Raw genomic sequence first — 24,331 nt, 5'->3', positions numbered from 1 at the left:
TTTCCCACATGTCGACTTTACATCAGCACAATTTTGGAAAAATATATTTTTTTTTGTTAGGAAGTTATAAGGGTTAAAACTTGACCAGCAATTTCTCATTTTTACAACAAAATTTGCAAAACCTATTTTCTTAGGGACCAACTCACATTTGAAGTGACTTTGAGGGTCCTAATGACAGAAAATACCCATACATGACACCATTCTAAAAACTGCACCCCTCAAGGTACTCAAAACCACATTCAAGAAGTGTATTAACCCTTCAGGTGCTTCACAGAAATGTTTGGATTGTGTAAGAAAAAAATAAACAATTACTTTTCTTTCACAAAAATTTTCCAATAGACCTATTTTTTTTTTACTTTTGCAAGGGTAACAGGAGAAAATGGGCCATACATTTTGTTGAGCAATTTCTCCTGAGCATGCTGATACCCCATATGTGGGGGACAACTACTATTTTGGCACACAGCAGGGCTTGGAATGGAAGGAGCGTCATTTCACTTTTTGAATGTAAAATTTGCTGGAATAATTAGCGATCGCCATGTCGCAATTGGAGAGCCCCTGATATGCCTAAATATGGAAACCCCCCCCCCAAGTGGCACCATTTTGGAAATTAGACCCTTTATGGAACTTATCTAGATGTGTATTGAGCACCTTGAACCCCCAGAGGCTTCACAGAAGTTTATATTGTTAAGCCATGAAACAAAAATATCACATTTCTCCCAGATAAATCTTTTTTAGCTCCAAATTTTGCATTTTCATAAGGGTAACAAGAGAAATTGCTCCATACAGTTTGTTGTGTAATTTCTCCAGAGGTCGCAGATGCCCAATATGTGGAGGAAAACAACTGTTTGGCTGCATGGCAGGGCTTGGAAGGAAAGAAACACCATTTGACTTTTTGAATGTAAAATATGCTGGATTAATTAGCGGTTGCCATGTCGCGTTTGAAGAGTACTTAAACCCACAGGTGCTTCACAGAAGTTTATAACGTAGAGCTGTGTAAATAAAAAAAATCTAATTTTTCCAAAATAAATCTTTTTTAGCTTTATATTTTGCATTTTCATAAGGGTAACAGATGAAATTGCTCCATACAATTTGTTGTGCAATTTCTCCTCAGTACACCGTTACCCCACATGTGGGAGAATACTACTGTTTGAGCGTATGGCGGAGCTTGGAAGAGAAGTAGTGCCTTTTTGAATGAAAAATTTGATGGAATAATTAGTGGATGCCATGTCGTATTTGGAGAGTCCTTGATGTGCCTAAACAGTGGAAAGTGACTCCATTTTGAAAATTATAACCCTTTGGGAATTTTTCTGCAGATGTAGTGATGATTTTGACTACATGGGTGTTTTCCAGAAACAGGCAGCAGTTGATGTTGCTGAGTGAAAATTGTAAACTGCCGTAGTGACCAGTACATTATGCCCAGCTCATGCTTCTGGAAGCACACACCTGTAAATTAGGCAGGCTCTCATCACTACAGAAAGGCCAAACATGTGTGCGCTAACTGTGGTTTAGACACACTGGGGTTCAGAAGAGAGGGGGGCATTTGGATTTGGAAGAGCAGAATTTGCTGAATTTCTTTTGGGGAGGGAGGAGCCATTTTGTTTTTCCAGAGCCTTTGTGCAACCAGTAACGTGGAAGTCCCTATATTTCCGTTAACAGATGATGGACCTGAGTGGGGACTTGCTTTTTTTGTGGATGGAGTTGAAGCTTTTATTGTGAACATTTTACATAACGTTTGGGATCACATTTATCTGGTGCTATACGCTAGGCACTTACTTATTTAGATGGGTTTCCATCTAAATTTCTGAGTGACGTGATTGATGAAACCCCTGAAGAATCCATTCACTATAGTGAAGCAGCAGATTAACTCTGGACTCCGTCTGGCGTCTTTTCAGCGATGTCCTTTTCAGAAGTTATATATTTTGTCCGACAGACTCTAGTGAGGGCTTGTTTTTTGCGGGACTAGCTGACGTTTTTATTGGTACCATTATCGGGCGCATATTTTTTTATCGCTTTCTATTCTGATTTTTGGGAGACAGAATGAACAAAAACCAGCAATACAGGAATTGCTTTTTTTTATTTTATACCATTCCGCGTGTAGTAAAATTGGTAAGACAGCTTTATTCTTCAGGTCAGTATAATTACAGCGATACCTCATTTATATTTTTATTATGATTTGGCGCTTTTACACAATAAAAACTATTTTATAGAAAAAATAATTATTTTTGCATTGCTTTATTCTGAAAGCTATAACTTTTTTATTTTTCTGCTGATGGAGCAGTATGGCAGCTTGTTTTTTGAGGGACAAGATGACGTTTTCAGCAGTACCAGTTTTATTTTCATTTGATAGCGTTTTATTGCACTTTTTGTTCAGCAATATGATGATAAACCATTGTTTTTTGCCTTGCTTTTTTTTTACGGTGTGCATTTAAGGGGTTAACCAGTGTGACAGCTTTATAGAGTGGGTCGTTTCGGACGCGACAATACCAAATACTTTTATTTATTCAAATATTCTTTATTAAGTAATTTTTTTTTTAAATTTTTACACTTGGTAATTTTTTTTTTTTACATTGTCCAAGTATGCGACATCACATGCACATGCACAGCGGACTGTCAGATCAGGATCTGACAAGCAAGGGAGGAGGCATGCCAGCGCCTGCTCCGAGCAGGCCCTCGCAAGCCACCTTCCCCCCAGGACCTGTGCCGCTGTAGATACAACCCCTGGCAAAAATTATGGAATCACCAGCCTTGGAGGATGTTTATTCAGTTGTTTAATTTTGTTGAAAAAAAGCAGATCACAGACATGGCACAAAACTGAAGTAATTCCAAATGGCAACTTTCTCGCTTTAACCCCTTCCCGACCTTTGACGCAGCTTATGCGTCATGAAAACCTGTGCCAATCCGACCTGTGATGCAGCATATGCGTCATGGCCGGATCGCGTCCCTGCAGGCTGGGTGAAAGGGTTAACTCCAATTTCACCCGACATGCAGGGACAGGGGGAGTGGTGCTACAGCCCAGGGGGGTGGCTTCGCCCCCCCGTGGCTACGATCGCTCTGATTGGCTGTTGAAAGTGAAACAGCCAATCAGAGCAATCTGTAATAATTCACCTATGAAAATTGGTGAAATATTACAATCCAGCCATGGCCGATACTGCAATAGCATCGGCCATGGCTGGAGACCCCGATCTGGCCCCCCTACCGACTGGCGGCGGCGATCTGCAGCCGCCGTCAGTGTTCCATACCCCTCCGTCCCCGCCTTCCTCTCCCCTCCGCCCCTCCCCTGTCCTCCCCTCCGCCCCTCCCCCGTCCTCCCCTCCGCCCCCCCGCTGTCCAATTGCACCCCCCCATACTTACCTAGTCCCGGTGTCCCTCCCGGTGTCCTCCATCTTCTCGCATGGGCGCCGCCATCATGGAAAATGGGGGGCGCATGCGCAGTGCGCCCGCCAAATCTGCCGGCCAGCATATTCGTTCCCTGTACATTTTGATCGCTGTGATAAGTTCTATCACAGCGATCAAAATAAAAAAAATTGTAAATAACCCCCCCCTTTATCACCCCCATAGGTAGGGCCAATAATAAAATACAGAAAATATATTTATTTTTGTTTTTCCATTAGGGGTAGGGTTAGGGTTAGGGTTAGGGGTAGGGTTAGGGGTAGGGTTACGGTTGCACTTGATAGGGTTGCACTTAGGGATAGGGTTGCACTTAGGGCTAGGGTTGCACTTAGGGATAGGGTTGCACTTAGGGTTGCACTTAGGGCTAGGGTTGCACTTAGGGTTGCACTTAGGGCTAGGGTTGCACTTAGGGCTAGGGTTGCACTTAGGGCTAGGGTTGCACTTAGGGTTGCACTTAGGGCTAGGGTTGCACTTAGGGCTAGGGTTAGAATTAGGGTTAGAATTAGGGTTAGAATTAGGGCTAGGGTTGGAATTAGGGTTAGAATTAGGCTATGTGCACACGGTGCGGATTTGGCTGCGGATCCGCAGTGGATTGGTCACTGTGGATTCGTAGCAGTTTTCCATCATGTTTACAGTACCACGTAAACCTATGGAAAACCAAATCCGCTGTGCCCATGGTGCGGAAAATACAGCGCGGAAACGCTGTGTTGTATTTTCCGCAGCATGTCAATTCTTTGTGCGGATTCCGCAGCATCTTACACCTGCTCCATAATAGGAATCCGCAGGTGAAATCCACACAAAAAACACTGGAAATCCGCGGTAAATCCGTAGGTAAAGCGCAGTGCGTTTTACCTGCAGATTTTTCAAAAAAGGTGCCGAAAAATCCGCACACAAATCCGCAACGTGGGCACATAGCCTTAGGGTTAGGGTTGGAATTAGAGTTAGGGTTGGAATTAGGGTTAAGACTAGGGTTAGGGGTGTGTTGCGGTTAGGGTTGTGGTTAGGGTTGGGATTAGGGTTAGGGGTGTGTTGGGGTTAGTGCTTGAGTTAGAATTGAGGGGTTTCCACTGTTTAGGCACATCAGGGGGTCTCCAAACGCGACATGGCGCCACCATTGATTCCAGCCAATCTTGCATTGAAAAAGTCAAATGGTGCTATCTCCCTTCCGAGCCCAGACATGTGCCCAAACAGTGGTTTACCCCCACATATGGGGTACCAGCGTACTCAGGAGAAACTGGACAACAACTTTTGGGGTCCAATTTCTCCTGTAACTCTTGGGAAAATAAAAAATTCTGGGCTAAAAAATTATTTTTGAGGAAAGAAAACGTATTTATTATTTTCACGGCTCTGCGTTATAAACTTCTGTGAAGCACTTGGGGGTTCAAAGTGCTCACCACACATCTAGATAAGTTCCTTCGGGGGTCTAGTTTCCAAAATGTGGTCGCTTGTGGGGGGTTTCTACTGTTTAGGCACATCAGGGGCTCTGCAAACGCAACGTGATGCCTGCAGAGCATTCCATCAACATCTGCATTTCAAAACGTCACTACTTCACTTCCGAGCCCCGGAATGTGCCCAAACAGTGGTTTACCCCCAAATATGGGGTATCAGCATACTCAGGAGAAACTGGACAACAACTCTTGTTGTCAAATTTCTCCTGTTACCCTTGGGAAAATTAAAAAATTCCTGGCTAAAAAATTATTTTTGAGGAAAGAAAACGTATTTATTATTTTCATGGCTCTGCGTTATAAACTTCTGTGAAGCACTTGGGGGTTCAAAGTGCTCACCACACATCTAGATAAGTTCCTTTGGGGGTCTAGTTTCCAAAATGGGGTCACTTGTGGGGAGTTTCTACTGTTTAGGCACATCAGGGGCTCTGCAAACACAATGTGACGCCCGCAGAGCATTCCATCAAAGTCTGCATTTCAAAAGTCACTACTTCCCTTCCGAACCCCGACGTGTGCCCAGACAGTGGTTTACCCCCACATATGGGGTATCAGCGTACTCAGGAGAAACTGGTCAACAACGTTTGGGGTCAAATTTCTCCTGTTACCCTTGGGAAAATAAAAAATTGCGGGCTAAAAAGTCATTTTTGAGAAAAGAAAAATTATTTTTTATTTTCATGGCTCTGCGTTATAAACTTCTGTGAAGCACTTGGGGGTTCAAAGTGCTCACCACACATCTAGATTAGTTCCTTGGGAGGTCTAGTTTCCAAAATGGGGTCACTTGTGGGGTAGCTTGTTGTGAACTCTATTTCTGGGCATCCTCTTATGGTCACAAGTGGTACTGTTTGAGTGCTGTCTTTCTCCAGGTTTGTGACTGGCATCAGCTGTCTCGTTATATGTGGGCTGGTTTCCTATTTAAGCTCACTTGGACTCTCAGTTGATGCCTGCTGTCAATGTATTCAGTGCTATTCTGATTCCTTCTGACTACCTTGCTACCAGTCTCTTCAAGAGAAGCTAAGTTTCCGTTTGTTCATTTTTTGATCATCAGTGTTCAATATGTTTCTTGTCCAGCTTGCTAATATGTGATTTTCTTGCTTGCTGGTAGCTCTAGGGGGCTGAGTTTCTCCCCCCACACCGTTAGTTGGTGTGGGGGTTCTTGAATTCTCAGCGTGGATATTTTGTATAGGGTTTTCTACTGACCGCACAGTTCCCTGTCTGTCTTCTGCTATCTAGTATTAGTGGGCCTCATTTGCTGAATCTGTTTTCATTTCTACGTTTGTATTTTCCCCTTACCTCACCGTTATTATTTGTTGGGGGCTTCCTATATCTTTGGGGTAATTTCTCTGGAGGCAAGTGAGGTCTTACTTTCTCTATAGGGGTAGTAAGTTTCTCAGGCTGCGTCGAGACGTCCAGGATTTTAGGCACGTTCACCGGCTACCTTTAGTGTGTTTGGTTAGGATCAGGTTGCGGTCAGTCCAGTTACCACCTCCCTAGAGCTTGTTCTATTTTCAGTAACTTAGCTAGTCCATCCTGTGATCCTCAGCCACTAAGGATCATAACAGTACAGCAGGCCCAAAAGTGTTTAATGCATTGCAGAAGTGGGATAAGAGAAGCCCTGGGTACAATTTTTTTTTTCTCTCTCCCTTTGCTGCAGTCTGTCCAGCTTCTCTCATCCCCTTAATCTCTGGGTGGCTTTGAGTTCAGCTGCAGACATGGATATTCAGAGTCTGACTTCTAGTGTGGATCATCTTGCTGCAAGGGTGCAAAGCATTCAGGATTTTGTTGTTCACAGTCCTATGTCTGAGCCAAAAGTACCTATTCCTGAGTTGTTTTCTGGAGATAGATCTAGATTTCTGAATTTTAAGAATAATTGCAAATTATTTCTTTCTTTGAGACCCCGTTCCTCTAGTGATTCTGCTCAGCAAGTTAGAATTGTTATCTCCCTGTTACGTGGCGACCCTCAAGATTGGGCTTTCTCCCTGGCGCCAGGAGATCCTGCATTGCTGAATGTGGATGCGTTTTTTCTGGTGCTTGGATTGCTTTATGAGGAACCTAATCTTGAGAACCAGGCAGAAAAGGCCTTGCTGGCTCTCTCTCAGGGCCAGGATGAAGCTGAGGTGTATTGTCAAACATTTCGGAAATGGTCGGTGCATACTCAATGGAATGAGTGTGCCCTGGCTGCAAATTTCAGAGAAGGTCTTTCTGAAGCCATTAAGAATGTTATGGTGGGGTTCCCCACGCCTGCAAGTCTGAATGACTCAATGGCTTTGGCCATTCAGATTGATCGGCGTTTGCGGGAGCGCAAATCTGCGCACCATCTGGCGGTGTTTTCTGAACAGAGACCTGAGTCAATGCAATGTGACAGAATTCTGACTAGAATTGAGCGGCAAAGTCATAGACGTCAAAATGGGTTGTGCTTTTACTGTGGTGATTCTACTCATGTTATCTCAGCATGCTCTAAGCGCTTAAAAAAAATCGCTAAACCTGTCACCATTGGTACTATACAGCCTAAGTTCATTTTGTCTGTTACTTTAATCTGTTCTTTGTCATCCTACTCGGTTATGGCTTTTGTGGATTCAGGTGCTGCCCTGAATCTTATGGATTTGTCGTTTGCCAAGCGCTGTGGTTTTCTTCTGGAGCCTTTGGAATTTCCTATTCCACTGAGGGGAATAGATGCTACGCCATTGGCTGAGAATAAGCCTCAGTATTGGACTCAAGTGACCATGTGCATGACTCCTGTACATCAGGAGGTGATTCGCTTTCTTGTGCTGCATAATTTGCATGATGTTGTAGTTTTGGGTCTGCCATGGCTGCAGGCCCATAATCCAGTTTTGGATTGGAAAGCTATGTCTGTGTCAAGTTGGGGTTGTCAGGGGATTCATGGCGATGTCCCTTTGGTGTCAATTGCTTCTTCAACTCCTTCTGAGGTCCCTGAGTTTTTGTTGGACTACCAGGATGTATTTGATGAGCCCAGATCCGGTGCCCTGCCTCCTCATAGGGATTGTGATTGTGCTATAAATTTGATTCCTGGCAGTAAGTTCCTTAAGGGACGACTTTTTAATTTGAAGGTACCAGAACATGCTGCGATGCGGAGTTATATAAAGGAGTCTTTGGCAAAGGGACTTATTCGCCCATCCTCCTCCCCTCTTGGTGCAGGATTTTTTTTTGTAGCCAAGAAGGATGGTTCTCTGAGACCTTGTATAGATTATCGTCTTCTAAATAAAATCACGGTCAAATTTCAGTATCCTTTGCCATTATTGTCTGATCTGTTTGCTCGGATTAAGGGATCCAGTTGGTTCACCAAGATAGATCTTCGTGGTGCGTATAACCTTGTGCGTATCAAGCAGGGGGACGAATGGAAAACAGCATTGAATACGCCCGAAGGCCATTTTGAGTACTTGGTGATGCCTTTTGGACTCTCTAATGCTCCTTCGGTGTTTCAGTCCTTTATGCATGACATTTTCCGAGAATATCTGGATAAATTTATGATTGTGTATCTGGATGACATTTTGGTCTTTTCTAATGATTGGGAGTCCCATGTGAAGCAGGTCAGGATGGTGTTTGAGGTCCTGCGTGCTAATGCTTTATTTGTGAAGGGCTCAAAATGTCTCTTCGGAGTACAGAAGGTTTCCTTTTTGGGTTTTATTTTTTCTCCTTCTACTATTGAGATGGACCCAGTCAAGGTCCAGGCTATTCATGACTGGACTCAGCCTACATCTGTTAAGAGTCTTCAGAAGTTCTTGGGTTTTGCTAATTTTTACCGTCGCTTCATCGCTAATTTTTCTGGCGTGGTTAAGCCCTTGACGGATTTGACCAAGAAGGGTTCTGATGTGACTAATTGGTCTCCTGCGGCAGTGGAAGCCTTTCGGGAGCTGAAGCGCTGGTTTTCTTCAGCTCCAGTCTTATGTCAGCCTGATATCTCTCTTCCTTTCCAGGTCGAGGTGGATGCTTCTGAGATTGGAGCAGGGGCTGTTTTGTCGCAGAGAAGCTCTGATTGCTCTGTGATGAAGCCTTGTGCCTTCTTTTCAAGAAAGTTTTCGCCTGCTGAGCGGAATTATGATGTTGGTAATCGGGAGTTGTTGGCTATGAAGTGGGCATTTGAGGAGTGGCAACATTGGCTCGAGGGAGCTAGGCATCGTGTGGTGGTCTTGACTGATCACAAAAATCTGATTTATCTCGAGTCTGCCAAGCGCCTGAATCCTAGACAGGCTCGTTGGTCGTTGTTTTTCTCCCGTTTCGATTTCGTGGTCTCGTACCTGCCTGGTTCGAAGAACGTGAAGGCTGATGCCCTTTCTAGGAGTTTTGTGCCTGACTCTCCGGGAGTTTCAGAGGCAGCTGGTATCCTCAAAGAGGGAGTGATTTTGTCTGCCATTTCCCCAGATTTGCGACGAGTGCTACAGAAATTTCAGGCTGATAGACCTGACCGTTGCCCACCAGAGAGACTGTTTGTCCCAGATAGATGGACCAGCAGAGTTATTTCCGAGGTTCATTCTTCGGTCTTGGCAGGTCATCCTGGGATTTTTGGTACCAGAGATTTGGTGGCTAGGTCCTTCTGGTGGCCTTCCTTGTCGCGGGATGTGTGTTCCTTTGTGCAGTCCTGTGGGATTTGTGCTCGGGCTAAGCCTTGCTGTTCTCGTGCCAGCGGTTTGCTTTTGCCTTTGCCTGTCCCGAAGAGGCCTTGGACGCACATTTCCATGGATTTTATTTCAGATCTTCCAGTATCTCAGAGAATGTCTGTCATCTGGGTGGTGTGTGATCGTTTTTCCAAAATGGTCCATTTGGTGCCCTTGCCTAAGTTGCCTTCCTCCTCCGATTTGGTTCCTCTATTTTTTCAGAATGTGGTTCGCTTGCACGGCATCCCTGAGAATATTGTGTCTGACAGAGGATCCCAGTTTGTGTCCAGATTTTGGCGGATTTTTTGTGCTAAGATGGGCATTGTTTTGTCTTTTTCGTCGGCCTTTCATCCTCAGACGAATGGCCAGACCGAGCGAACTAATCAGACGTTGGAAACTTATTTAAGATGTTTTGTTTCTGCTGATCAGGATGATTGGGTGACTTTTTTGCCATTGGCCGAGTTTGCCCTTCATAATCGGGCTAGTTCTGCCACTTTGGTTTCGCCTTTTTTTCTGCAATTCTGGTTTTCATCCTCGTTTTTCCTCGGGTCAGGTTGAGCCTTCTGACTGTCCGGGGGTGGATTCTGTGGTGGATAGGTTGCAGCAGATTTGGAACCATGTGGTGGACAATTTGAAGTTGTCACAGGAGAAGGCTCAGCGCTTTGCCAACCGCCGTCGCGGTGTTGGTCCCCGACTTTGTGTTGGGGATTTGGTATGGCTGTCTTCTCGGTATGTTCCTATGAAGGTTTCCTCTCCTAAATTCAAGCCTCACTTCATCGGTCCTTATAAGATTTTGGAAATCCTTAACCCGGTGTCTTTTCGTTTGGACCTCCCAGCATCGTTTGCCATTCATGTGTTCCATAGGTCTTTGTTGCGGAGGTATGTGGTGCCTGTGGTTCCTTCTGTTGAGCCTCCTGCTCCGGTGCTGGTTGAGGGCGAATTGGAGTACGTGGTGGAGAAGATCTTGGATTCTCGTATTTCCAGATGGAGGCTTCAGTATTTGGTTAAGTGGAAGGGCTATGGTCAGGAGGATAATTCCTTGGTTGTCGCCTCTGATGTTCATGCGGCCGATTTGGTTCGTGCCTTCCATGCTGCTCATCCTGATCACCCTGGGGGTCTTGATGAGGGTTTGGTGACCCCTCCTCAAGGGGGGGGTACTGTTGTGAACTCTATTTCTGGGCTCCCTCTTGTGGTCACAAGTGGTACTGTTTGAGTGCTGTCTTTCTCCAGGTTTGTGACTGGCATCAGCTGTCTCGTTATATGTGGGCTGGTTTCCTATTTAAGCTCACTTGGACTCTCAGTTGATGCCTGCTGTCAATGTATTCAGTGCTATTCTGATTCCTTCTGACTACCTTGCTACCAGTCTCTTCAAGAGAAGCTAAGTTTCCGTTTGTTCATTTTTTGATCATCAGTGTTCAATATGTTTCTTGTCCAGCTTGCTAATATGTGATTTTCTTGCTTGCTGGTAGCTCTAGGGGGCTGAGTTTCTCCCCCCACACCGTTAGTTGGTGTGGGGGTTCTTGAATTCTCAGCGTGGATATTTTGTATAGGGTTTTCTACTGACCGCACAGTTCCCTGTCTGTCTTCTGCTATCTAGTATTAGTGGGCCTCATTTACTGAATCTGTTTTCATTTCTACGTTTGTATTTTCCCCTTACCTCACCGTTATTATTTGTTGGGGGCTTCCTATATCTTTGGGGTAATTTCTCTGGAGGCAAGTGAGGTCTTACTTTCTCTATAGGGGTAGTAAGTTTCTCAGGCTGCGTCGAGACGTCCAGGATTTTAGGCACGTTCACCGGCTACCTTCAGTGTGTTTGGTTAGGATCAGATTTGCGGTCAGTCCAGTTACCACCTCCCTAGAGCTTGTTCTATTTTCAGTAACTTAGCTAGTCCATCCTGTGATCCTCAGCCACTAAGGATCATAACAGTAGCTCCAATGTTTAGGCACACAGGGGGCTGTGCCATATACTACGTGGCTGTGCTATATACTACGTAGCTGTGCAATATACTACGTGGGCTGTGCAATATACTACGTGGGCTGTGCAATATACTATGTGGACTGTGCAATATACTATGTGGGCTGTGCAATATACTACGTGGACTGTGCAATATACTACGTGGCTGTGCAATATACTACGTGGGCTGTGCAATATACTATGTGGCTGTGCAATATACTACGTGGCTGTGCAATATACTATGTGGGCTGTTCAATATACTACGTGGGCAGTTCAATATACTACGTGGGCTGTGCTACATACTACATGGCTGTGTTATACACTACGTGGGCTGTGTTATACACTACGTGGGCTGTGTTATATACTGCATGGGCTGTTATATACTACATCGCTGTGCTATATACTATGTGGGCTGTGTAATATACTATGTGGCTGTGTAATATACTGCATGGGCTGTGCAATATACTACATGGCTGTGCTATATACTACGTGGCTGTGCTATATACTACATGGGCTGTGCAATATACTACGTGGCTGTGCAATATACTACGTGGCTGTGCAATATACTAAATGGGCAGTGCAATATACTACGTGGGCTGTGCTACATAATACGTGGCTGTGCAATATACTAAGTGGGCTGTGTTATATACTATGTGACTGTGTTATACACTACGTGGGCTGAGTTATGCACTGTGTTATATACTGCGTGGGCTGTTATATACTACCTGAGCTGTGATATATACTACGTGGCTGTGTTATATGCTATGTTGGCTGCTATATACTACGTGGCTGTGCTATATACTATGTGGCTGTGCTATATACTACGTGGTAGGCTGCGAACAATCAGCAACAGGTGCACTTCGACCGTTAATTGGCGCGGGATTTGAACCACGCTTCACTAATTGGTCGCTCCCGGCCAGCCGAATTCTGTGTATTCATTGTATTATTCTAAAATCTTCATAAATAAACTACATACATATTCTAGAATACCTGATTAGAATCCGGCCACCATCTAGTTAATAATATTCTCCATTCTGGCCCCATCCTCAAACAATGTAACCCCATACATAAATAATGTCTCCCATTTTGGCCTCATAAAGTAAAGTCCCCCTTGAATCCATACACTAATAAAGTCTGCAAAAGTCTGTTGCCTATTCTGGACCTAATTGTTTTCAATTAGATATGCAACTAATAATACACATTGAGGTAATAACTGCACTGACCATTTGTGGACCCCCTGTGCTCTGGACCCAGTTGTGGTCACACCCTCCCTCTTAATCTCTTACCTAAATGCACAAAAACACCTACATGAAATAATTTTGCCTCTGTTAAGAATGCACATTGAGCTAACAACTGTACTGGCCATCTGTGGACCCCCTGTGCTCTGTACCCAGATGTGGCCACACCCTCCCTCTTACGCCTTTGCCTAAATGCCTCAAAACACCTATATGAACCGATTTTGCCTCTGTTAAGAATGCACATTGAGCTAACAACTGTACTGGCCATCTGTGGACCCCCTGTGCTCTGTACTCAGATGTGGCCACACCCTCCCTCTTACGCCTTTGCCTAAATGCCCCAAAACACCTACATGAACCAATTTTGCCTCTGCTGCATTATGGTTGATGGGACATTCTTGAAAAAAATTGGGACTTTTTTCAAGTATTGTGTTTTGTAGTGATTGGACTGCTGTTATGTAATGGTTTCTTACATTGTAAATGTATAATAATCTTCTTCTTAGCCTATGTAGCTTGTCTCTTTTTCTTCCAAAAATATAAAGGGACAAGACAAACTTGACCTATCCCTGCTCATCATTGAAAATTTGGGTGCGTAATAGCATCAGAAACCTAAATCACTGTCAATATGTAAATAGGCATAATTATCCGATGGCTATACAGAAAACTACAGACAAAAGGTATAGCGGGGAGGGTGAGAGGTTGGTTATCTGGCAACTTGTGTAGGCAATATAGAGTTTTTAAATCATATAAAAACTCCCTGTATACAAATGCACCATTCACATTAAACTGTTAGAAGGAAGATTGTCTGGCTGCAATGTTTTGACATCATTAGCTACCTAATCTACCGTACTTTGTCAAGTTGTGGTTCATATTTGTAGATGTCAAACTTTAATATTTAGTCTGCTAATTAGGCTCATTTTGAAAAATATAATATATTATAATATAATAAATAACCTTACAATAAATTATAATTTAACAATATTTTTCTTGATTCTACTTTTCAGGTTTTTAAGGAACAAGTTGCCACTATCCAAATGCAGAAGGCTATTTTCTTTTCTATAATTTATATAATCTTGGGATTCATCTATTTTGTAGGACTTACTATCTGGGTAAGAAATAATTAAATCTTAATTTATTTCATGTATAAACAACAGATTTGTCTCCAACCACACCATCACAACTACAAGGTGGCCACTAGGGTTGAGCGAAACAGGTCGATCATTTTCAAAAGTCGCCGACTTTTGGCTAAGTCGGCGTCTCATGAAACCCGATCCGACCCCTGTGCTTGTCGGCCATGCGGTACGCGACTTTCGCGCCAAAGTCGCGTTTCAATGACGCGAAAAGCGCCATTTCTCAGCCAATGAAGGTGAACGCAGAGTGTGGGCAGCGTGATGACATAGATCCTGGTCCCCACCATCTTAGAGAAGGGCATTGCAGTGATTGGCTTGCTGTCTGCGGCGTCACAGGGGCTATAAAGGGGCGTTCCCGCCGACCGGCATCTTACTGCTGCTGATCTGAGCTTAGGGACAGGTTGCTGCCGCTTCGTCAGAAGCAGGGAGAGCGTTAGGCAGGGTCCACTAACCACCAAACCGCTTGTGCTGCAGCGATTTCCACTGTCCAACACCACCTTCGGTGTGCAGGGACTGTGGAAGCTATTTTTTTTTTTTTCCCCTCAGCGCTGTAGCTCATTGGGCTGCCCTAGAAGGCTCCGTGATAGCTGTATTGCTGTGTGTACGCCACTGTGGAAACCAACTGCTTTTTTCAAAGCACATATCCTCTTGTTCCTTCCTTTCTGCACAGCTATCTTTTTTGTTTGTCCACACTTTTTATTTAATTTGTGCATCAGTCCACTCCTATTGCTGCCTGCCATACCTGGCTTAGATTACTGCAGGGAGATAGTAATTGTAGGACAGTCCCTGTTTTTTTTTTTTTTTTTTTGTGGGAGATTAAGATTGGCATTTCTGCTACAGTGCCATCCCTGTGTGTGCCATCTCTCACTGAGTGGGCCATAGAAAGCCTATTTATTTTTTCCGTGATTTGTGTTCTAAATTCTACCTGAACACAAAAACACTACATCAATCAGTGGGAGAAAAATATTGGCCTCAGTCAGGGCTTGTGTGCCACTGCTGTGTGTGCTATCTCTCATTCAGTGGGCTATAGAAAGCCTATTTTTTTTTTTTTTTTTTTTTTTAATATTATTTGGTTTCTAAAGTCTCCCTGAAAAAAAAAAATACCTAAAAAAACAGTGGGAGAGTAATATTGCCCTTTCAGCTTGTGTGCCAGTCTTGACTCCTGGGTGTGCCACCTCTCTCTCTCATTCAGTGGGCCATAGAAAGGCTATTTTTTTTTTGTTTTTTTTAATATTATTTGGTTTCTAAAGTCTCCCTGAAAAAAAAAAAAAACATAAAAAAACAGTGGGAGAGTAATATTGCCCTTTCAGCTTGTGTGCCAGTCTTGACTCCTGGGTGTGCCACCTCTCTCCCTCTCATTCAGTGGGCCATAGAAAGCCTATTTATTTATTTTTTTAAATATTATTGGGTTTCTAAAGTCTCCCTTAAAAAACAAAAAATACATAAAAAAACAGTGGGAGAGTAATATTGCCCTTTCAGCTTGTGTGCCAGTCTTGACTCCTGGGTGTGCCACCTCTCTCTCATTCAGTGGGCCATAGAAAGCATTTTTTTTTTTTCCTTGATTTGTGTTCTAAAATCTACCTCAACACAAAAACACTACATCAATCAGTGGGAGAAAAATATTGGCCTCAGTCAGGGCTTGTGTGCCACTGCTGTGTGTGCTATCTCTCATTCAGTGGGCTATAGAAAGCCTATTTATTTATTTATTTTTTTTCTTATTATTTGGTTTCTAAAGTCTCCCTGAAAAAAAAAAAAAAAACATAAAAAAACAGTGGGAGAGTAATATTGCCCTTTCAGCTTGTGTGCCAGTCTTGACTCCTGGGTGTGCCACCTCTCTCCCTCTCATTCAGTGGGCCATAGAAAGCCTATTTATTTATTTTTTTAAATATTATTGGGTTTCTAAAGTCTCCCTTAAAAAACAAAAAATACATAAAAAAACAGTGGGAGAGTAATATTGCCCTTTCAGCTTGTGTGCCAGTCTTGACTCCTGGGTGTGCCACCTCTCTCTCTCATTCAGTGGGCCATAGAAAGGCTATTTTTTTTTTGTTTTTTTTAATATTATTTGGTTTCTAAAGTCTCCCTGAAAAAAAAAAAAAAAACATAAAAAAACAGTGGGAGAGTAATATTGCCCTTTCAGCTTGTGTGCCAGTCTTGACTCCTGGGTGTGCCACCTCTCTCCCTTTCATTCAGTGGGCCATAGAAAGCCTATTTATTTATTTTTTTAAATATTATTGGGTTTCTAAAGTCTCCCTTAAAAAACAAAAAATACATAAAAAAACAGTGGGAGAGTAATATTGCCCTTTCAGCTTGTGTGCCAGTCTTGACTCCTGGGTGTGCCACCTCTCTCTCTCATTCAGTGGGCCATAGAAAGGCTATTTTTTTTTTTTGTTTTTTTTAATATTATTTGGTTTCTAAAGTCTCCCTGAAAAAAAAAAAAAAAACATAAAAAAACAGTGGGAGAGTAATATTGCCCTTTCAGCTTGTGTGCCAGTCTTGACTCCTGGGTGTGCCACCTCTCTCCCTCTCATTCAGTGGGCCATAGAAAGCCTATTTATTTTTTTTTTTAAATATTATTGGGTTTCTAAAGTCTCCCTTAAAAAACAAAAAATACATAAAAAAACAGTGGGAGAGTAATATTGCCCTTTCAGCTTGTGTGCCAGTCTTGACTCCTGGGTGTGCCACCTCTCTCTCTCATTCAGTGGGCCATAGAAAGGCTATTTTTTTTTTTTTTTTTTTTAATATTATTTGGTTTCTAAAGTCTCCCTGAAATAAAAAAAAAAATTAAAAAAACAGTGGGAGAGTAATATTGCCCTTTCAGCTTGTGCGCCAGTCTTGACTCCTGGGTGTGCCACCTCTCTCTCTCTAATTGTGGGCCATAGAAAGCCTTTTTTTTTTTTTTTTTTAATATTATTTGGTTTCTAAAGTCTCCCTGAGAAAAAAAAAAAAATAAATTAGGTGGGAGATTAATATTGACATTAGTGCTTGAGTGACAGTCCTGCGTGTGTGTCATCTCTGTGATTTTGTGCCACAGAAAACAGAGTGTGTAACATTGTGCCTGATTTTCCTTGTGGTCTCACCAACCTGTTAAGGGATATTGAAATCATACTGAAGTTATAGCTCACCGTGTAAGTTGTTTGACAGCAACAAATAAAGTTACTTTGGTTAAGATTTTAAAACAATGAGGAAGTCTGGTGCAAGAGGTCGTCGTGGGCGTTCATTGTCAGCTGGTAATGATGGTAGTGGTAGTGGAGCATCAGGTGGTCGTGGGGATAAAAATATTCCACCTAAGTCTGGAGCTGTGGAGCCAGTTTCGTCGTCAGGCTACACAAGGCCTCGAACGCTCTCTTTTCTGGGAGTAGGAAAACCGCTTTTAAAGGCGGAGCAGCAACAGCAAGTTTTGGCTTACATTGCAGACTCAGCCTCTAGCTCTTTTGCCTCCTCTTCCGAAACTGGTAAATGTAAAAGCAGCGCGTCGCTTGTGGATGTTCACGGTCAGGGACAAGTCGCTTCCTTGTCCTCCTCAGCAAAAACTACAACAAGAGAGAAGGATGCAGCAGGCGACACAACGGGTCACTCCATGGAGCTCTTTACACATACCGTCCCTGGCTTAGAAAGTGAAACATTTAACAGGCCATGCCCATTACAAGTATATTCTGACATGGAGTGCACTGATGCACAGCCACAGCCAGAGTACTATGCTGCTCCTTTGACTCAGACCACCACATTGCCCTCTCAGGGTACAGATCCACAATCAGACCCTGATGAGACTATGTTGCCCCGCCACGAACGCTATACCACCGACCGACACAGTGACACAGACGAAGTTGCACACGAGCTCGAAGAGGAGGTAATAGATGACCCAGTTATTGACCCCGATTGGCAGCCATTGGGGGAACAGGGTGCAGGCGGCAGTAGTTCAGAAGCGGAGGTGGAGGAGGGGCCGCAGCAGGCATCAACATCGCAACAGGTTCCATCTGCCGGGCCCGTATCTGGCCCAAAACGCGTGTCAAAGCCAAAACCTGTTGGAGCACAGCGTTGCCATCCGGTTAAAGCTCAGTCTGCAATCCCTGAAAAGGGATCCGAGTCTAGGAAGAGTGCAGTCTGGCATTTTTTTAAACAACATCCAACTGATCAGCGCAAAGTCATCTGTCAAAAATGTTCAACTAGCTTAAGCAGAGGTCAGAATCTGAAAAGTCTAAATACTAGTTGCATGCATAGACACTTAACCACCATGCATTTTCAAGCCTGGACTAACTACCAAACGTCCCTCAAGGTTGTAGCACCCTCGGCCAATGAAGCTAGTCAGCAACGCAACATCCCTTCCGTCACTGTAAGGCCACCATTTTCCGCACCACCGGCAGTATCTGTGCAGGTTTCTTTGCCAGCCAAAAGCAGTCAGGGTCAGGGAATCACCAGTTTTGTAGGAGGAAATATTGCATCTAGGGCACCGGCGGAAACAATACCGTCTCCAACCGTCTCTCAGTCTGCCATGTACACCGGCACACCCGAAAGTTCCACGATCTCCAGCTCTCCAGTCCAGCTCACCCTACATGAGACTCTGGTTAGAAAAAGGAAGTACTTATCCTCGCATCCGCGTACACAGTGTTTTAACGCCCACATAGCTAGACTAATCTCGTTAGAGATGATGCCCTACCGGTTAGTTGAAAGCGAAGCTTTCAAAGCCCTGATGGAGTACGCTGAACCACGATACGAGCTACCCAGTCGACACTTTTTTTCCAGAAAAGCCATCCCAGCCCTGCACCAGCATGTTAAACAGCGCATCGTCCATGCACTCAGGCAATCTGTGAGTACAAAGGTGCACCTGACTACAGATGCATGGACCAGTAGGCATGGCCAGGGACGTTATGTGTCCATCATGGCACACTGGGTGAATGTGGTGGATGCAGGGTCCACAGGCGACATCAATTTAGGGACAGTTGTGCCTAGCCCACGGTCTAGAAAACAGTTGGCTGTAGGCGTTCGCACCCCCTCCTCCTACTCCTCCTCGTCCTCCTGCAGAAGCTACAGCTCTTCCACAGAACGCAGTCTGCCAACCACTCCATCGGCAGATGACACTGTTGCACACCAGTTGTCCCATTATGGGCCAGCTACTGCCAAGCGTCAGCAGGCTGTATTGGCTATGAAGTGCTTGGGCGACAACAGACACACCGCGGAAGTTCTGTCCGAGTTCTTGCAACAAGAAACGCAGTCGTGGCTGGGCACAGTAGATCTTGAGGCAGGCAAGGTAGTGAGTGATAACGGAAGGAATTTCATGGCTGCCATCTCCCTTTCCCAACTGAAACACATTCCTTGCCTGGCTCACACCTTAAACCTGGTGGTGCAGTGCTTATTGAAAACTTATCCTGGGTTCTCCGACCTGCTCCTCAAAGTGCGTGCACTTTGCTCACATATCCGACGTTCGCCTGTACACGCCAGCCGTATGCAGACCTATCAGCGGTCTTTGAACCTTCCCCAGCATCGCCTAATCATAGACGTTGCAACAAGGTGGAACTCAACACTGCACATGCTTCAGAGACTGTGCGAACAGAGGCGTGCTGTTATTTATTTGTGGGAGGATACACGGGCAGGCAGTAGGATGGCAGACATGGAGTTGTCAGGTGTGCAGTGGTCTAAGATACAAGACATGTGTCAAGTCCTTCAGTGTTTTGAGGAATGCACACGGCTGGTTAGTGCAGACAACGCCGTAATAAGCATGAGCATCCCCCTAATGCGTCTGCTGATGCAAAGTTTGACGCACATAAAGGAGCAGGCGTCTGCACCAGAGGAAGAGGAAAGCCTTGATGACAGTCAGCCATTGTCTGGTCAGGGCAGTGTACAGGACGAGGTAGCGGGCGAAGAGGAGGTGGAGGACGAGGAGGATGATGGGGATGAGTATATTTTTAATGCCGAACCTTTCCCGGGGGCACAGGAAATTGGTTGCGTGTCACGGCCGGGTTCTGGTTTTTTGAGGGACACAAGTGACGTAGATTTGCCTGCAACTGCCCCTCAACCAATCACAACCGGAGATTTGACAACTGGAACTTTGGCCCACATGGCGGATTATGCCTTACGTATCCTAAAAAGGGACACACGCATTACGAAAATGATGAACGATGACGATTACTGGTTGGCCTGCCTCCTTGATCCACGCTATAAAGGCAAATTGCAAAATATTATGCCACATGAGAACTTGGAACTAATATTAGCAACCAAACAATCAACTCTTGTTGACCGTTTGCTTCAGGCATTCCCAGCACACAGCGCACGTGATCATTCTCACACGAGCTCCAGGGGGCAGCAGACTAGGAGTGTTAGGGGTGCACACATCAGAAGTGGCGTTGGACAGAGGGGTTTTCTGACCAGGTTGTGGAGTGATTTTGCTATGACCGCAGACAGGACAGGTACTGCTGCATCAATTGAAAGTGACAGGAGACAACATTTGTCCAGTATGGTTACTAACTATTTTTCATCCCTTATCGATGTTCTCCCTCAACCGTCATTCCCATTTGATTACTGGGCCTCCAAATTAGACACCTGGCCAGAATTGGCAGAATATGCATTGCAGGAGCTTGCTTGCCCGGCAGCAAGTGTCCTATCAGAAAGAGTATTCAGTGCTGCAGGTTCAATATTAACCGAAAAAAGGACTCGTCTGGCTACCCAAAATGTTGACGATCTAACATTCATTAAAATGAACCACAACTGGATTTCGAAATCTTTTGCCCCACCTTGCCCGGCCGACACCTAGCTTTCCTATGAAAGGCTCTTGCCTGTGAATTACTTTTCTAATGTCTAATTTGCTGCAGCTGATTGTACAGCATACGACATGTTTACACCTCCCTAAATGGCCAAACTCCCCACACGGGGCCGTGGTATCGCGACTTGGCGCAAGCACCCGTGAGACTGCTGTTTGTCTGAAGAGGTGGGTGTGCTCGCTTTTGGTTGACGGCATTGCTACTGGGTCCCTCATAGTACAATGTAGTGTCTCTGGCGGTGGTGGTGCGCACCCAACGTCAGACACACCGTTGTAACATGAGGGGCCCTGGGGCGGTCCCGCCGGCCTCTAGAGAGTTCCCCCCTACCCCAGCTCAAAATGTGCTCTACCACATGCAAAATTATGTCGCACAGCTCCACCAATCTTTAGTCTATTCGCTGACATCATTCAATGTCTGGCACTGACAATACAAATTTGTAGACATCTATGATGCAACTTAAAGTAGTCTGTGTCTGTGTCCTATATTGGCACCATTAAATAGTTACTGCCAAATTACTATGTCAGAAACTCAGCAGATGAGCCCACCCCTGTACCTAAGTATGCCACCTTTTTTTTTGTTTTGGTTGTTTTGCGAGACATTAACATCTATTTATATTTTGGGAGTACTGGGACAGACACTCCTTGCACTACTCCTCCACTCACCACCAAGCTGCCCGTGTATCCATGTAACCGCTGTAAAACTGCCATGAGCCTATTGTTTGTTATTTTAGGCCTTTGAAGCCTGTCTGCGGTCCCTCCTTCCACTAGTCCTCCACTGACCAGACCACTGCTGCCCGTGTACCCCTGGAACCAATTATAAAGTGCCTACAGCCAGCCCATTTTTTTATGTTAGGCCTTTGAAGCCTGTCTGCGGTCCCTCCTTCCACTAGTCCTCCACTGACCAGACCACTGCTGCCCGTGTACCCCTGGAACCAATTATAAAGTGCCTACAGCCAGCCCATTTTTTTATGTTAGGCCTTTGAAGCCTGTCTGCGGTCCCTCCTTCCACTAGTCCTCCACTGACCAGACCACTGCTGCCCGTGTACCCCTGGAACCAATTATAAAGTGCCTACAGCCAGCCCGTTTTTTTATGTTAGGCCTTTGAAGCCTGTCTGCGGTCCCTCCTTCCACTAGTCCTCCACTGGCCAGACCACTGCTGCCCGTGTACCCCTGGAACCAATTATAAAGTGCCTACAGCCAGCCCATTTTTTTATGTTAGGCCTTTGAAGCCTGTCTGCGGTCCCTCCTTCCACTAGTCCTCCACTGACCAGACCACTGCTGCCCGTGTACCCCTGGAACCAATTATAAAGTGCCTACAGCCAGCCCATTTTTTTATGTTAGGCCTTTGAAGCCTGTCTGCGGTCCCTCCTTCCACTAGTCCTCCACTGGCCAGACCACTGCTGCCCGTGTACCCCTGGAACCAATTATAAAGTGCCTACAGCCAGCCCATTTTTTTATGTTAGGCCTTTGAAGCCTGTCTGCGGTCCCTCCTTCCACTAGTCCTCCACTGGCCAGACCACTGCTGCCCGTGTACCCCTGGAACCAATTATAAAGTGCCTACAGCCAGCCCATTTTTTTATGTTAGGCCTTTGAAGCCTGTCTGCGGTCCCTCCTTCCACTAGTCCTCCACTGACCAGACCACTGCTGCCCGTGTACCCCTGGAACCAATTATAAAGTGCCTACAGCCAGCCCATTTTTTTATGTTAGGCCTTTGAAGCCTGTCTGCGGTCCCTCCTTCCACTAGTCCTCCACTGGCCAGACCACTGCTGCCCGTGTACCCCTGGAACCAATTATAAAGTGCCTACAGCCAGCCCATTTTTTTATGTTAGGCCTTTGAAGCCTGTCTGCGGTCCCTCCTTCCACTAGTCCTCCACTGGCCAGACCACTGCTGCCCGTGTACCCCTGGAACCAATTATAAAGTGCCTACAGCCAGCCCGTTTTTTTATGTTAGGCCTTTGAAGCCTGTCTGCGGTCCCTCCTTCCACTAGTCCTCCACTGGCCAGACCACTGCTGCCCGTGTACCCCTGGAACCAATTATAAAGTGCCTACAGCCAGCCCATTTTCTTATGTTAGGCCTTTGAAGCCTGTCTGCGGTCCCTACTTTAAATACTCCTCCACTGACCACCAAGCTGCCTGCCCGTGTATCCATGTAACCGCTGTAAAACTGCCATGAGCCTATTGTTTGTTATGTTAGGCCTTTGATAGCCTGTCTGCGGTCCCTACTTTAAATACTCCTCCACTCACCACCAAGCTGCCTGCCCGTCTATCCATGTAACCGCTGTAAAACTGCAATGAGCCTATTGTTTGTTATTTTAGGCCTTTGATAGCCTGTCTGCGGCCCCTACTTGCAATACTCCTCCACTGACCACAATGCTGCCTGGAGTGCCTGCCTGTGTATCCATGTAACCGATGTAAAACTGCCATGACTGCCTACTGTTTGTTATTTTAGGCCTTTGATAGCCTGTCTGCGGCCCCTACTTGCAATACTCCTCCACTGACCACAATGCTGCCTGGAGTGCCTGCCTGTGTATCCATGTAACCGATGTAAAACTGCCATGACTGCCTACTGTTTGTTATTTTAGGCCTTTGATAGCCTGTCTGCGGCCCCTACTTGCAATACTCCTCCACTGACCACAATGCTGCCTGGAGTGCCTGCCTGTGTATCCATGTAACCGATGTAAAACTGCCATGACTGCCTACTGTTTGTTATTTTAGGCCTTTGATAGCCTGTCTGCGGCCCCTACTTGCAATACTCCTCCACTGACCACAATGCTGCCTGGAGTGCCTGCCTGTGTATCCATGTAACCGATGTAAAACTGCCATGACTGCCTACTGTTTGTTATTTTAGGCCTTTGATAGCCTGTCTGCGGCCCCTACTTGCAATACTCCTCCACTGACCACAATGCTGCCTGGAGTGCCTGCCTGTGTATCCATGTAACCGATGTAAAACTGCCATGACTGCCTACTGTTTGTTATTTTAGGCCTTTGATAGCCTGTCTGCGGCCCCTACTTGCAATACTCCTCCACTGACCACAATGCTGCCTGGAGTGCCTGCCTGTGTATCCATGTAACCGATGTAAAACTGCCATGACTGCCTACTGTTTGTTATTTTAGGCCTTTGATAGCCTGTCTGCGGCCCCTACTTGCAATACTCCTCCACAGACCACAATGCTGCCTGGAGTGCCTGCCTGTGTATCCATGTAACCGATGTAAAACTGCCATGACTGCCTACTGTTTGTTATTTTAGGCCTTTGATAGCCTGTCTGCAGCCCCTACTTGCAATACTCCTCCACTGACCACACCAATGCTGCCCGTGTACCCCTGGAACCTATTTAAAAGTTCATAGAGCCTAGTTATATATTTTATTTACTATTAATAAGGCCATGATGGACTACGCTGTACCACGCTACAAGCTAACCAGTTGACACTTCTTTTGCGAGAAAAGCCATCCCAACCCTCCACCAGCATGTAGAAGACCGCATTGTCCATGCACTCTGGCAATCTGTGAGTACAAAGGTGCACCTGACAACAGACGCATGGACCTGTAGGCATGGCCACGGAAGATTACGTGTCCATTACGGCGCAATGGGTTAATGTGGTGGATGCATGGTCCACAGGGGACAGCCTACTAAGTCTGTCTGCAGTCCCTAATTCAAATTGTCCTCCACTGTCTAAATCGGAGCTTCCACCTTCTGGCTTTCGGCCTATAGTATCAGAAATTAAACTGCATTTGGCCTTCAACTTTGGTTAGGGCCTACTAACGGCTTCTGCCCCTCCCTGGTGTTGCCCTCAACTAAATAAAGCTGAGCTTCAACC

At 45.3% G+C, this 24,331-nt stretch overlaps 1 protein-coding gene across 3 annotated transcripts in view; it reads left to right on the top strand.

Annotated features, from left to right (window-relative positions):
- The window catches only part of LOC143781839 (ATP-dependent translocase ABCB1-like), a 576,903-nt gene that overhangs the window by 384,248 nt on the left and 168,324 nt on the right, over positions 1 to 24,331 (top strand). For all 3 annotated transcript variants that reach the window (XM_077268724.1, XM_077268723.1, XM_077268725.1), the window contains one exon: positions 13,639 to 13,743. In XM_077268724.1, coding sequence (XP_077124839.1) covers positions 13,639 to 13,743 — 105 coding nt within the window. The remainder of the gene's footprint in view (positions 1 to 13,638; positions 13,744 to 24,331) is intronic.

The sequence above is a fragment of the Ranitomeya variabilis genome, chromosome 6, assembly GCF_051348905.1.
Source record: "Ranitomeya variabilis isolate aRanVar5 chromosome 6, aRanVar5.hap1, whole genome shotgun sequence".
In the NCBI taxonomy this organism is placed as follows: Eukaryota; Metazoa; Chordata; class Amphibia; order Anura; family Dendrobatidae; genus Ranitomeya; species Ranitomeya variabilis.
Note: the sequence above shows the minus strand (reverse complement) of the source record. Positions and strands in the feature narration are given on the sequence as shown.